Below are 14,009 nucleotides of genomic sequence, written 5' to 3'. Positions count from 1 at the left end.
TTGTAAGTTAAGGTTAAGATGTACTGTACATATGAGTGCGCCCCCGGCATATCTGTCTTAGCGCCGGCAATTTTATTTAAGTGGTCCGTGTGAGTGAGTTTGTTTAGGTAGTTACTCAGCCCTCAGGTTATTTATTTTGGGGACACGAATACCATGAATTTCGCACTCAGGGATCCGTAGGTAAAATGTACTGGGGGAAAACTACACATGATGGCACACGAAAATTTGATGACTCGGGACGAGTCTGTAAAAAGGGGAGGGGGTAGTGTTGTGGTTGACGAAATTCGCAAACCACCATTCAGGTCCCGTAGGTGAGATATCTCTGTAAGTATATGTGTAGTTAGCCCAAACCCGTTGTTTAGAGGGAATAAATGTCATTCATTCGGGCTGCGACCCTTTTAGATAGCCGTTTTTCTTTTACTATCTTTATTTTGGACCAACCGCCATTACTACCACCTCAACCACCACCAACCGCATCTCGACAACCACAGCCACCTTCTCCAGAACCGCCTTCACAACATCCACCTTCTCCACAACCGCTTTCACACAACAACCACCAACCGCAACGCCGCTTCACAACGACAACAACGCCAACAGCCACGACCATCCCGTCATATCTCGCCCTCGCAACCATCGCATCACCGCCATTCCCGCGCCGCTTGTGGGCACCGATACTGGACTCGTACAGGGCGCGCACCGAGCAGCGGGTGCAAAAACACCAGCCTTTCCGAGAAATCGGATCAAGAATGATTCACGCCCACTTCTGTTCCGTCCTATCAGCGAGCGTGGGGCGATTTGGCCCCGCCTCCAGGCGCGTCGGAGTATAATCGCTATATGCAGATTCGCGGATCAAGGATGATTCACGCCCACTTTTCCTCCGTCCAATGGGGGAGCGTGGCTCCGCCCCCGAGCCGTTCCTGATCCAAAAATCTGCATATGATTTCCCCTGTCGGACTATAAAGCGCCGAGCGCGGGGCGAATTTGGAAGAGTTGAGAAGAGGAAAGAGTTGGAGAGTTGTGGCGGCGGCGAAATCAGTCGAGAGAGTATCTGTCGGGGTCCGGAGAGGCTGGAGAAGCCAAGAAGCTTTGTGGAGGTCTGCGCTCGTGTCAGAGTCGGGGAGCTGCGGAGAGGGGAGGCTGGGAACGCGGTCGAGGTCGCAGTGGAGTCGCTCGTCGCGGGACCCAAGCCAGCCAGATATCCTCTTTCCCCCGAGCATCAACAACCCCCCCCCCCGTTTCCCCCCGCGCTGAGATAGTGTGAGAAGGGGGCCCCGTTCCCACCCCATTCCAGGCAGTGCCAGCGAGGCCCGCGGAGTCGGGGCGCCGCCGCCATTTTACGGCTCATCACCAGACGGGTAGGCTCGACGCGGTCTCGGCCCCAGGCCCGTCTGCCCCTTGTCGTTGAGGGTGGCCCCTTTTTCCTTTTGCTTTGGAGTATATGTGTTGTCGGCGCCGTCTGTGAAGTAAAACTGTGTAAGTGTTGCCGTGTGCTCGCGTAGTCGGTAGTAGATCTGCATTGTGTTTCTTTTGTTGCAATTGCTTTTGGTGCGTAATTGTTGTTTCTTCTTTTGTTACATTTGCTTTTGGTGCATAATTGTGGTAATTGTATATGTGTGCTTTTCGTTTGCCGCGGAATAAATGTGCTTTATGTTGAACTGTTTCTCCCGTTTCGCTTCGTCTTTTCTCTAATTGAATCTCCATCTTACTTCATGTAAAGGGTTGGTCGTGGGCTAAATACGCCCGATAATTAATCGGAACCGTCGAGGTTGACGATAACACCGCTCGGTTATCCCGATAGTACGGAACGGGTCGCTTAAAGTGGCCCGTGTCCGAAGTCGACCTGCGGCGAGGTGCGATCGCCCGGTCTACCCTCCGTGTGGGTACTTAGGTAGGTCGAATTTGGCGAACAACCCTATCCCACGCGGGGGGGCGATTGGCACGATCGTGGTGAGGCTGAAAGGCCCACCCGTGACTAGTTCCCGGCGTTAGTCTGAGAGGGTCACGACGGGATTGTCCGTCCGGTGGGCGACGTGCCGCGATTCGAGTTACGTGGCCGCTCGCACGCCGGCGGGCGCCAATCCGCAACAACGCAAGTTGCCACATTGTGTCTGAGCGGGGTAAACGTAGTAACCACAGCATGTATAATGCTCAGGTCAGGTATGGGAGCATGTGCCAGAACAGCGAGTCGCTGCATCCACTTTCCGCTGGTACTCCAGGGGCCTCCGTCTGGCCAATGCTGAATGCTGAATGATACCAAATTTAAGAGCATTTGGGTCCAGAAAGTGCATGCAGAGGTTTGGAAATGTTGTTATTCATGCAATTTCGAGTTATATTCATATTTGTTGCGCCTGTGGTGTATATGCTTAGAGTCGTTGGTCTGCACATCCACTGGAAGTAAAAAAAAAAAAAAAAAATACATATAAATATAAAACAAACTATTCAGTGAATTCTGTCAATGTGGAATTACCTTTCCATCAATTTATTTTTCTGAGAAATCTTCAGTCTTAACAGTTAGTGACTATTATGCTGTTAATGAAGCCTGGTTTTGGCTTCACGGTTTAGGTGGCTGGCTTAAAATCTTAGAGTCTTGAGTTCAAGTCCCTGTTGTGCTGTTGTGTGCTGTTTACTTAAGACCAGGTGGGTTGACTCAACCTGTCATTCTTCTGAGCTTGGCAAAATAAGTTCCATCTTGCTGGTAGCAGGGGGCATTGCATCTGTGGCACAGCTGCAACCCCAGAAAATAATGCAACCAAGCAGCCACAGGATGCATACAAATAAATACATAAAAATGCTGCTAAAGGAAAAATCAAAGCAAAAAATATATAAAAAGATTTAAATAATTTCCTTTTCGTCCATTTTACTTCACCAAGAAAACTTCATTCTTTTGGAAACTAACAAATTCCTCGACAAATGGAACCTCAGAATCCTGACTAATGCATCTATGGAAAGTTGCAGGTGATGAAAAACGGGTTGGTAGGAATCTAAAGTGCGTTTTTATTTTATTTATTAGACATGATCGGAAGTGGATACTGTGAGCGAAGACCTTGCATGTTGTGAATGTTGCCTTCGGTGAGAGACAGCTCCAGATGTCACACAGCCTTGCATATTGTCGTAATACCCTAAATGTTTGGAGGTATTAGGAGAACAAATGAATGAAAATAATGAAAAACTGGAAACTAGAATGATACCTTCCATAATTGGCTCGAGGTTGCTGCAGATGTAATCAGTCTGTGTGTCAATCCTTGCGAGGGAGGGGGAGTGAGGAGGTGGGAGTGGTTGGGTATGAAGACATGGAATATGAAGGGGAGTTGGAGGATTTAAACCTTTGGTTTGGGAGTGGTGCTTGATGATTTGGGGTTGAGTACTCTGGGCTGGATGGGGTGGTTTGAGGACTTGAAGTCACATTTTATATTACGAGGAATTTCCACAGGTCCCTGCCATTATAATGTCAAAGGACATTCCTGTCAAATACCCTAAATATTCCACACACCAATGGAAACTTATTCCCCCACAACAGCCTGGGAGAACAAGGTTATCTGCTTGTGTCTTAAAATGCAATCATTATACTGTCTGTCTGGAGGACAAACATACTGTCTCACTTTGTCTCTGTCTCTCTCAGTTTCTGTATATATATATATATATATATATATATATATATATATATATATATATATATATATATATATATATATATATATATATATATATATATATATATATATATAAATCATGCATTAAAAAAGCATGTTCTGATGAGAAAAAACATGGAGCTGGCAGGATGACCCACAGGTATGCACAATCGCCTCTGAACGGTCTCGCCAGGGTTCGAATCTCAGCCCAGCTATAAACTGTGATCTTGGTATTTCCCATTGAGGGTGAGGCATAAATGTGTGTTCGTGAATCACCCCTCGGATGGATGTTACATTGGAAGACCATTTGCCAGCAGTGGTGGATGTTAAAGATCCCATGATGTCTTTCACACAGGGTAAGTGTGTTATTGTTGGCACCCTGGCCTGACAAAGCTCACACTCTCATCATTTCTCTCTGAAAGGACTGTCTGGAAATACCCCCCACCATCTACTTTCTTAACTAAATCAAAATTCTCTTGAGGAAGTTCAGTAATTCGACCTCCTGGGTTTCACTGTCAGCCATGATCTTTTTTTGGCAAATCACATTTCAAAGTTGGTCTCCAAAGTCAGCCACCAACTGGGCATTCTCCATCGTGCAAGGTCCTTCATTGGTACACCTGAGCTCCTATCCACCTATAAAGCTTTCATCTGTAGCTTGATGTAGTGCTGTTCTCCCCCCTTTTCTGACCTCACATCTTGCTCAGCTTGATGCCATGGAAATCAAGGCCTTTGAGATCATTGGAATATCCAGCAATTAAGCTGAGTCGATGGGGTCTATCACTCTCCCGTCGCAGACAAGTCGGTGGTCTCTGTCTTCTACCAGCTCCTTTCCGGTCTTGCACCCTCTGCTGTTTCCATGCTTTGTTCCCCCTCGGTTTCTGCAGGGTGAACATGGTCCATCCTCAACCCCCTTCTGGTGAAACTACCTAAATCCAAGATCACTGCTCACCTCCACTTATTTGTTCCTCTTTTTTCCCCACCTGTGAAACTAACTTCAACATTTTCTTCAATCTCAATCTTTGGTCCAGGTCTTCAAGACAGCTGTTCACCACCATCTCAGATCTTCTCTATTCAAAACCATGATACTTTCTTCCACTGTTAATCCCTCTCCCCCTCATCCCACCCCAAGCTGCCTCCTTCCAAATTTCCAGTTTTTCCCTCCTGAGGGTTTCCTTCTGTATTTCTGTATCCTTCTTGTCCACCCAATGTGTCCTTTCCCTTTCCTGCCCCCCCCCCATTCCTCCTCACACTCATTATTTATCCAAATCTCCCTCTATCGTTTCCTTCAGTATCCTCACTGCATGGAAAAAAAAAATTAGAACTTTATCTCTACGATTTATTGTCTCACTAGGAGTCATCTTATGCAGTTTGTAAAGCTGAATAACAGCCCCAGAAGCTCTAAATGATTGTCCAAAAGTAAGTGGAACTCTGTTAAGATACATTTAAACCAGTCCTACAGATCATTGTAAAAGAGAAATATGCTGTAGAACATGCTATAAAAGTCTACTATATGCAGAATCCTGGACAGAGCAGGGGGACAGAGAAGACAGAGGGTTAAGGAAAAGCATGGATGATGAACGAGAGCAGCCAAAACCAGCAGGACTTGTTGAAGCTAGTCAAAGGCAGGAACACGAGTGAGCACCACTGTGACGAGAGGTGGGCAAGGCTGGTATCAGAGCAGAGAATACGTGACAGATCCACTTGCAGTCCGTATGTACCCTGTTGGTGGCAGCTCCAATATTATTATCGATTGTTGTCTGTGTTTGAGAGGAGGGTTGAGTCTTCGGCTTGGGAGAGGGGAGTTGAGGCTTTGGGGTTTGGAGCAGGGGATTATGGACTTGGTGTACAGAGGGGTTGAGGATTTTGAGTGAGGAGGGTGTTTGAAGACTTGTTGTGGTGAGGGCATTTGAAGACAGGGTGGGGAGGGGGTTGAGGATTTGGGGTTGGGTGGTGGGGTTGAGGACTTGTGGTTGGGTGGTGGGGTTGAGGACTTGTGGTTGGGTGGTGGGGTTGAGGACTTATGGTTGGGTGGTGGGGTTGAGGTTTGGGACTCAGGCTTTGGTGTGGGTGAGTTGAGAACTTTAATTGATATTTTCCATTACGTGGAAGTTCAACGGGCTCCTGCTTGTTACCTCTGCCACCGAAGATGGATGGAGGTTATGATATTTCACTTCTGTCTGTCTGTCTGTTTGTTTGTCCGTTATCACGATGTCTCAAAAAAGCGGACGGACTCGGATGAAACTTGTCACACACCCGTTTGGGTGTGTGACAAGGACTTAGGTGAAAATCCGAATCCGGATCTCGACACAAGAATTTTTTAATTTTATAAGTGATTCTTCACCATTGAGAGATGGTGCCAAAAACGACGTATAGCATGATATTTCAAAACCTTGTGGACGAGTTATGACAATACCAGGTGGATGAGTTGGTTGGGTGACAAGAACCAGCCAATTCGGTTTTGGTTCAAATCCAGGCCATTAGTGGGATACAAAACCTAAACTGTTCAGCCTGGTGGAGGTATGTGCTCTCCTGGGTGCCATTCCAGTTTATTAATGGTTTTATAGCAAGTGCATAGTTTAGAAGATTAGTTTTAATTTTGCAGCTGCACTGACGCTGCACTTTGCTCTGGTGTGGGGGTTTAACAGCGAGGGATAAATTTAACAACCACAGCTCAAATCGGGCGAATATGCTCAGCCATTTTTGCAATTGGATCGCATTAAGTGTCACACCAAGACCTTTCCCTGAGATCATCATTTAGACCTCTGGGACAGTGCTAATTCCCTGCATGCAGTCCTCCAAGACTAAGGGTAATATATTTCAGGCTATAATTATAGTTTCGTTTATAAACCTATTGACAGCTCGTGATTATTATTGCCAAAATGTGTTGAAAAAACATTTCCTCTGGTTGAGGAAGGATGAGATGTCAGGGTTAAAGTAAAAAGGAAAGTTTTGTTTCTGTTTATCTAAGACGAGCAGCGGTACCCTGCGTTGCCGGTGCTGTTCTAATCCTGTTGACATTTTGTAGAAATCAATTTGAATTCCATTTTTTGTGGGTGTCTAAAACATTTCCCGACACCCACAAAGGAATGGGGTCAGGGATCATTCAACATTACCTTTTCACAAAGCTACAAAGGATTAGGCACGACAGAGCAATAAAAAAATAAACTCCAATTTTTTGTTTTCAAAACTTTTTTTTGCCTGAAACACTCCCCGACACTCACTGATGAACTTCTGAAAGTTTAACGATCTGTTTGGCCATCTCTGAGTAAAAATGGCGACACACAGACACAAATACAAATGGCTCTCTTGTAGTACAGGTTTTGGGGAATCAAATCCAAATGTCAAATCCAGTTTAGTCCAATGCACGTACAGATGTTACACCCACCTTTGCTCAACTTTTGGTATTGGAGCCATGTGTGCCGTTGTATCCTCTTGCTCGAGAAGTGCAGTGTGCACTTCGTTTCATATCCATACAGAGCTTCAGCTGCATACCATCGACCAAAGGTACCCAGCAGAGCTAAAAACTCCTGCCGGGAGCTCTCAGAACTGAGAGAGCTTGCAGCACGCAGGAAGCCTGTATCACATGGAGAGAGAATACACAGGGATTGTGTTCATAACAGAGTTTCCTTTCATCACATTTGTACATTTTGAGAATGAGAACGTGAAGACATAGGTTGAAAAAGATAAATAAAATAATATTGTTATGATATTATCATTGGTTTTGTTCAAGAATAAAAATTATAATGTCAATAACAGTTATTACATCCACCATCGAAGGTGGACGGAGGTTGTGTTTTCACCCCTTTGTTGATCATTCTGTCTCTGAGCAGGATACCCTCTGCGCCGGGATCTTTCATCCCGCAAATGTCCAAACGGTTTCTTATGACTGCATTCACTTTGATCAATCTACAACTCTACCATCCATAAGGTCACCCAGATTAACCAAAACTGATGGCACACGCACAGGAGGCGGATGGATCCGGAGAAGGGAATATGCAAACTTATGTACAGGGAAATAAATAAATCAAACTACCAGTCACACTTTTACAAACAACAATGGAATAACCCAGGCAAAGACTTCCGTTTGGCGATTTGTGGAGTGCAGGGCGATGGTATAGCTTGGGAACAGTGTCCACATTCAGAGAGAGCTGTCCTCCTCGAGCAATGATGAAACAGAGCCAGCAATGAAGTTTGCCAGTGACAAAGTGAGCCAATGACCAAGTGAACCACACCAAAGTGAGCTGGCGATGATGTGAGCCAGCACCAAAGTGATACAAAAACGAAGTGAGCCAAAGATAAAGTAAACCAATGATGAAGTGAGCCCAAAGAGGCAAAACCGAGCTGCGAGAGAAAGCAGAGGCCAATCTCCAACAAATTTTAGATACCTGCTGGGGGTACCCAGGGTCATGTCATGGGCACAACCTCCTCACCACCCGTCCCAAAAGAGTGGGGAGCGTACTTATGATTTTTTGCCTAGATGGCTGGGCCAATCTCGAATCCTGACTGAAAACTGGAAGTATGATTTATTTTCTTAAAGAAGGCCTCCACTTCCGGTTACCTGGCCATGATCACTTACCTTGGTCGTCCGAGAAATCTGCTTCCTAAAAGCTAGGTAATCATTCCGGATTGGTCTGTGCTGCCTTAGATTTTATGTTCTTTATTAGTGTGCATTGTTCTTTGCATTGAGTGTTCACTCCTGTGTATTTTTTCATGCTCGTTCGACCTATTTTGATCCTCAATACCCTTTTTTTCCTCGTTTCCCCACCCTTCATGTACTGTCTCCCATATCCACATTGTGTCTCCAATTATCTCTGTTCCATTATCTATCACCGGCACTTTAATTCTTGCATTTCCCTTCAGTTGAATAGAAATAAGAAAAATCAAAAATAACAAAGACTTCTTTTTCCTATTTCTCTTCTTTTTCCTCCCCTCCCACTCCATCAATTTAAATATTTTTAAATGGCAATTTTAAAACGTTCAATCTTCCTTCATACTTACAAACACATTTTACCCCTCTTTGCACCTCTGGATGAAACATAAACCCATTCCTCATTCACCATCGTGTTCATATAGCACTGTCTTTCTTCATGCCTTTCTTCATCATAATTGCCATCCTATTCCTGATGTCTGGCTTCATCTCTCCACCCCTGCAGTCCTTAAATCCAACCTTTTTTGGACTGTGTATGTGTGCGTGACTATGATGACAAACCCTCCTTGCTTACTTTATGCCCTACCCATTCCCTGCTTCATTTCCACCCTGCCCCATCTTTATATCCTCCAGTCCCTGTTCCCTCTTTGCTTTCCCAATATCCCAGCCCTTCCCTTCTCACCCTGCGTCCCGGCCCCTCTCTTCTACCCCTGCATCTCAGTCCCTCTCTTCTACCCCTGCATCTCAGTCCCTCTCTTCTATCCCTGCATCTCAGTCCCTCTCTTCTACCCCTGCATCTCAGTCCCTCTCTTCTACCCCTGCGTCCTGGCCCCTCTCTTCTACTCCTGCATCCCGGCTCCTTTCTTCTCCCCTGCATTCCACCCCCCTCTCCTCTCCCCCTTGCACCCCACCCTCGATCCACTTTTCAAGCATCCTGTGCCCTCTTCGCTTCTCCAGCATCCCGCTCCCTCTCTGCTTCCCAGCGTCTTGCCCCCTCTCCGCTTCCCCAGTGTCTCGTTCCATCCATGCTCACTCTACTTCCCATTTCACAGCCTCTCACCTCCCCCTCTCCAGTCTTCCCCACCCTTTCCCCTCCTGCCTCATCCATAACTCATCTGAGGTCTTCACTCCAATTTGACAGGTCTCTCAATCCAAGCTGCCACTGGTAAACTTGACATTAAAAAATATACCTAACAGAATCCTGACTCTAACATGATGTCCCCAATTCCTCAGAGTCTCTCCTTGGGTATTGTTTTTTTCTGGTTTGACAGGCCTGAACCCAGTTTTGGTGGTGGAGTTGCAGTTTATATCAAACACTCCATTTCCCACTGTCCATGTACTACTCTTCCCTCTCCTAACCCACAGTATTATCTTTGGCTGTGCTTTCCCTTCTGGAACCACGTCCTGCTCGTTATGTCCTGCACCTTCCTCCTAACAAGGATGATTATTGATATCTCCCTCTCTGCCAACATGGATGATCTTATAACTACCCATCTCAACTGTCTTTTCCATATATGCGATGATTTCAACTGTCACCATGCTGATTGGCTAGGTATTGTTACCTCTTCAACCAGCCTTGGCATTGCAGAAAAGGACTTCTGTGACTTCAAAGGGCCCACCCAATCAGTGAACTTTCTAACCTGGATTTTTCCCAATGGCATGTCTTCACTTCTGGACTTAGTAATGATGAATTTTCCAACAAATATCTCCGTTCCTCTTCTAATCCAATAGGTTCACCTGATCATGTGCTTGTGAGAGTCAACAACTCTCTGGCTGTTGTCAGGGTGCTGCTTCAGCGCAGTAGAGTCTGGCAGTTCACCCAACCCAACTGGCAGGAATTGCAAGCTGCCCGAGACTGGTCCGTCATATCCACCTTGCTGATATTAATAGTGCCTGGGAATCCTCCCACACAAGCTTGGTTTCCCTTGTGTTCAGATTTATACCATTTCATCTGCAGTTAACAAACCTATCCTCTTGTCACTGGTACACAGAATCCTGTGGTAAAGCAGTTGCCTTCAAACAACTGGCATTCTCTTCCTGGAAGGCAAATCCACCCAAAGGCAACCTCAGATCATTCCACAAAGCATGGAACAAGTGTGTGTCCTCTCTGACCTGAAAACAATATCTGACCAACCTCAAAGCTGAACTTTCAACCTTGTCTACCTACCTACCTCCTCTAAAATCTGGTGGTGGCTTGTTAAGTCTGTCTCTGGAGTATTCTCCCCCTCCCTCACTTCAAATCGCACGAGAGCTGACTGCTCGTGAGAAAGCTGAATGCCTTATTTCTATGTTTGCTTCCAAATCTTGTGTACGCAACCCCTCACTCCCTGCACCTAGCTGACCCTCTTGTACCCTACTGCTCCTGGATACTGTCTTTCCCATTTGAGAAGGTTAAGAGGTTTCAGGAAAATGTCGACGTCGATTCTGTGACAGGCCCAGGCAGCATTAGTGCATATGTCCTAAAACATGCTCTGCTCTTGCTCATCCTCTTTCTGCTATGTTCACTCCAATTCTCTCGGTTAGTTTCCATCTGCCTGGAAGTTAACCAACATCACTGCAATACACAAATATGGTGCAAAAGCTGATCCTCTTAACTAGAGGCCGATTAGCTTGCTTCCAATTATAAGCAAGGTCATGGAATCTATGATTGCAGTTGACATAAAATCTTTCATTTTCTCCAACGGCCTGAAATCATCAGTTCAGTTTCAGACCCAGTCATTCCAACTTGGATGCTTCTACCATTCCAACAATGGATTTAAGTCCTCAATCTCAAACATGAGATCAGGTCCATCTTTCTGGACATATCTCAAGCATTTGATACAGTCTGGCACCCTGCCTTGATTGGCAAAGTCTCTGTTTATGGCATCCGAGGCCACCTCCTCTCATGACTCACTGAATTCCTCCACTCCCATATTCAGTGTGTTGCACTTAATGAGATCCTCTCATGTCCTCTCTTTGTAATGGCTGGAGTGTCCCGAGGCACTGTGTTGGGCCTTGTCTTGTTTCTCATCTTTGTAGTGTATTTTTCATTGGTGTCAACTTGTTAGTACTTTTTCATTATGGGCTTTGTTCCATTTACTTGTCCAACCAATGGTAGTAGTGCAGGCATGGTGTTTACCTGGTTTCTCAGCAATCATTTTGCCCCACACCTCACAACCAGACTCGATGATTTCCTCCTCACTGGAATTAGAAAAGGAAGGCTTCATTGCCAGTGCTGCGGGTGCCTTCCTACATGGTGGCTCCCAACTTACACCATTGTGGAAATGTTTCACAGCCTCTATTTTCACTGGATTTTAATGCCTCCAGATTGATGTGGGTGGCTTTCTTTTGACATGGAGAAATTAATATTTTTGAACCACCATTTTGTTGAGCAAACCATTACATTTGATACTCGGCCATTTGCTGATTTATTACGTGTTGCGTTCGTGGCTCTTCCTTCAACAGTGCTTCACTCTCTTCGCTTGTGGAGCTTCGTACAACATGTCACGTTTGCAGCCCCTCCTTCAGCGGCTCTTTGCTCTCTTCACCCAGGGAGCTTCGTACCAGATGTGTGGCTTCACCGTCTTCATCTGTGGAGCTTCGTACAATGTGTCGTGTCTGCAGCCCTATCTTCAGTGGTTCTTCATTTCTTTCACCTGCTGGACTATTATTGTCAACCCCCTTTTATTTAGTAGCTTATTTTCACGGATACTGGTCATTTATGACACCTGAGTGGATCATATTATTTTGTGGACACAATGCTGAATTGGCTGACGATTGATATACCATTTCTTGCTTTTTTATTGCACCTGTGACAATATTCACCTATGCTTAAGCTTAACAGCTTATTGAGCACCGCTCAGACTGTATGAAGTCATCATTCTTTAGCAGTGAGATGTTGAAAACTCAATTTTCTATATCTTCATCAATGATGTTTCTGATTCCCTGGAAAATCCTGCTTACCTCTTTGCTGATAATTCCACCCTCTACCATATCATTTCTCAACCTTCAGAAAGGTATCCAGCAGACTCTTCCCTCTCAGCAGACCTTGACAGAATCAGGAGCTGGTCCAACACTCGTAATATGTCTTTCAACCCTGACAAGGCCCATAAACTCACCCTGTGTCTCCGAAAGGACCATCTGGCCTAACCCTTCCATTTACTTCCTAAACAAACCACTTGGAGGTTAAGTCACTCAAATTTTTGGGTCTGACTATCAGCCATGATCCTTCTTAGGCAGACCATATTTCCAAGTTGGCCTCCAAAGCCAGCCACCACTCGTGCATTTTTTCATCGTGCAAGGTCTTACCATGGCCAGTCTGAACTTTTGACAACCTACACGGCCTTTCTTCAATGATGGCATCTGGAATACCTCTCCCTGTTGTATTCTCACCGCTACGCTTTGTTGGTAAGGTGACGAAGATGCACGAGAGGAATTTTATTTGCCTTCTCCATCGAAATCTCGAGTCGCTTTGAGAACACCCCCGCTGCCATCGTGTCAACAATTTCATAGGGTTTGGGAGTTAAACCATACAGAAGCAAATTTTGCTTCCTGTTATAGATCTCTTGTTGCAGAAGTTTATCATCGAGCTCTACTTTTAATTTCTGGAATTTCAATTAGACTTTGAGCAGTTCCTCTTTCTCAACTGCAATGACACTATCTGAAGTATCTTCCCTGTAGCACTACGAAATAGCTACAGTCAAAATAGCAGCACGTCTGACCAGTGGAATCCATTCTGGTCAGTACTTACAGCCGTAGCACTCACCATTGGTCAACGATAACCACGTCCTGGTTTTCTGCCTCCATTTCAGTTGCAGTTTTCTCTTTCATAAAATTTCTTTTTTCATCGTTTGTTTTTTCTTTCTTCTGAAAATTGCTCATGATAATTTTTGGTTGGTTACTCATGCATTACATCTAATTAGGAGTTATTGGGGATAACACCAATAATGCAGAGTCAGTCCACGATGTAAGTTCGTAATCACAGCCTGCACATTCCAAACCCAACTTGATTATGCTTAGATTGTGTTTCATGGATGGTTGTTTCAACTGGTTTGTTGTCTGGTCAAAGTGAATGGCGACCTACATCCAACATGATATGTTTCATGAATTTTGTGTTGTAATTTCATGTTGTCAAACACACCGTAAGTATTTGTTGACAAATTAAGTGAGGTAGAGGTGCAGTCCCTTGACTGCAGCTTTATAACATGCAGTCATTCAAGTCAGGTAAGGGAGCATGTGCCGGAGCAACATGTCGCTGCATCCACTTTCCGCCGGTACTCCAGGGGCCTCCGTCTGGCCATCCTTCAGGCAGATGCCTGGCTCATTCTGATCTTCTTGAGATGCTGATCAACCTTGCTGCAACCACGAGGCACATGGTCGGCCTATTGGCTTTCTCCACTCATGAGGCTCCCTCGCTGATAGAATCTGGTGAGCAGGATCAGCGTCAGGCAAACGAGCCACATGTCCATACAGCCGCAGCTGATGCTCACGGATTATACAGGTAACAAATCTCACTTGAGTCTCTCTCAGCAACCGCTCGTTGGACACAAAATCCGACCAGCGATAGCCAATGATTCTCCAAAGAGACCTGGTACCAAAGGAATTAAGTCTCTGTCTCAGATCACTGGTCAGAGTCCAAGTCTCACATCCATCGAGCAAGACCGTAAGCACCAAGGACCTGAAGACTCGGACTTTCGTCCTCCTGCACAGGTACCGACAGTGCCACACCCCATGATCCATTGAATCCATGACTC

General features: G+C 45.5%; 1 protein-coding gene across 5 annotated transcripts in view; it reads right to left on the bottom strand.

Moving 5' to 3' along the window:
- Positions 1-14,009, bottom strand: part of LOC147012574 (astrotactin-2-like) — a 954,475-nt gene that overhangs the window by 107,516 nt on the left and 832,950 nt on the right. For all 5 annotated transcript variants that reach the window (XM_085853556.1, XM_085853558.1, XM_085853557.1 and 2 more), the window contains one exon: positions 7,015-7,203. In XM_085853556.1, the coding sequence (XP_085709682.1) occupies positions 7,015-7,203 (189 nt within the window). The remainder of the gene's footprint in view (positions 1-7,014; positions 7,204-14,009) is intronic.

This window comes from Eptatretus burgeri, chromosome 14 (genome assembly GCF_056783735.1).
Source record: "Eptatretus burgeri isolate ZD-2024b chromosome 14, Ebu_testis_v1, whole genome shotgun sequence".
Lineage (NCBI taxonomy): Eukaryota > Metazoa > Chordata > Myxini > Myxiniformes > Myxinidae > Eptatretus > Eptatretus burgeri.
This window is presented reverse-complemented; position numbering and strand designations above follow the sequence as displayed.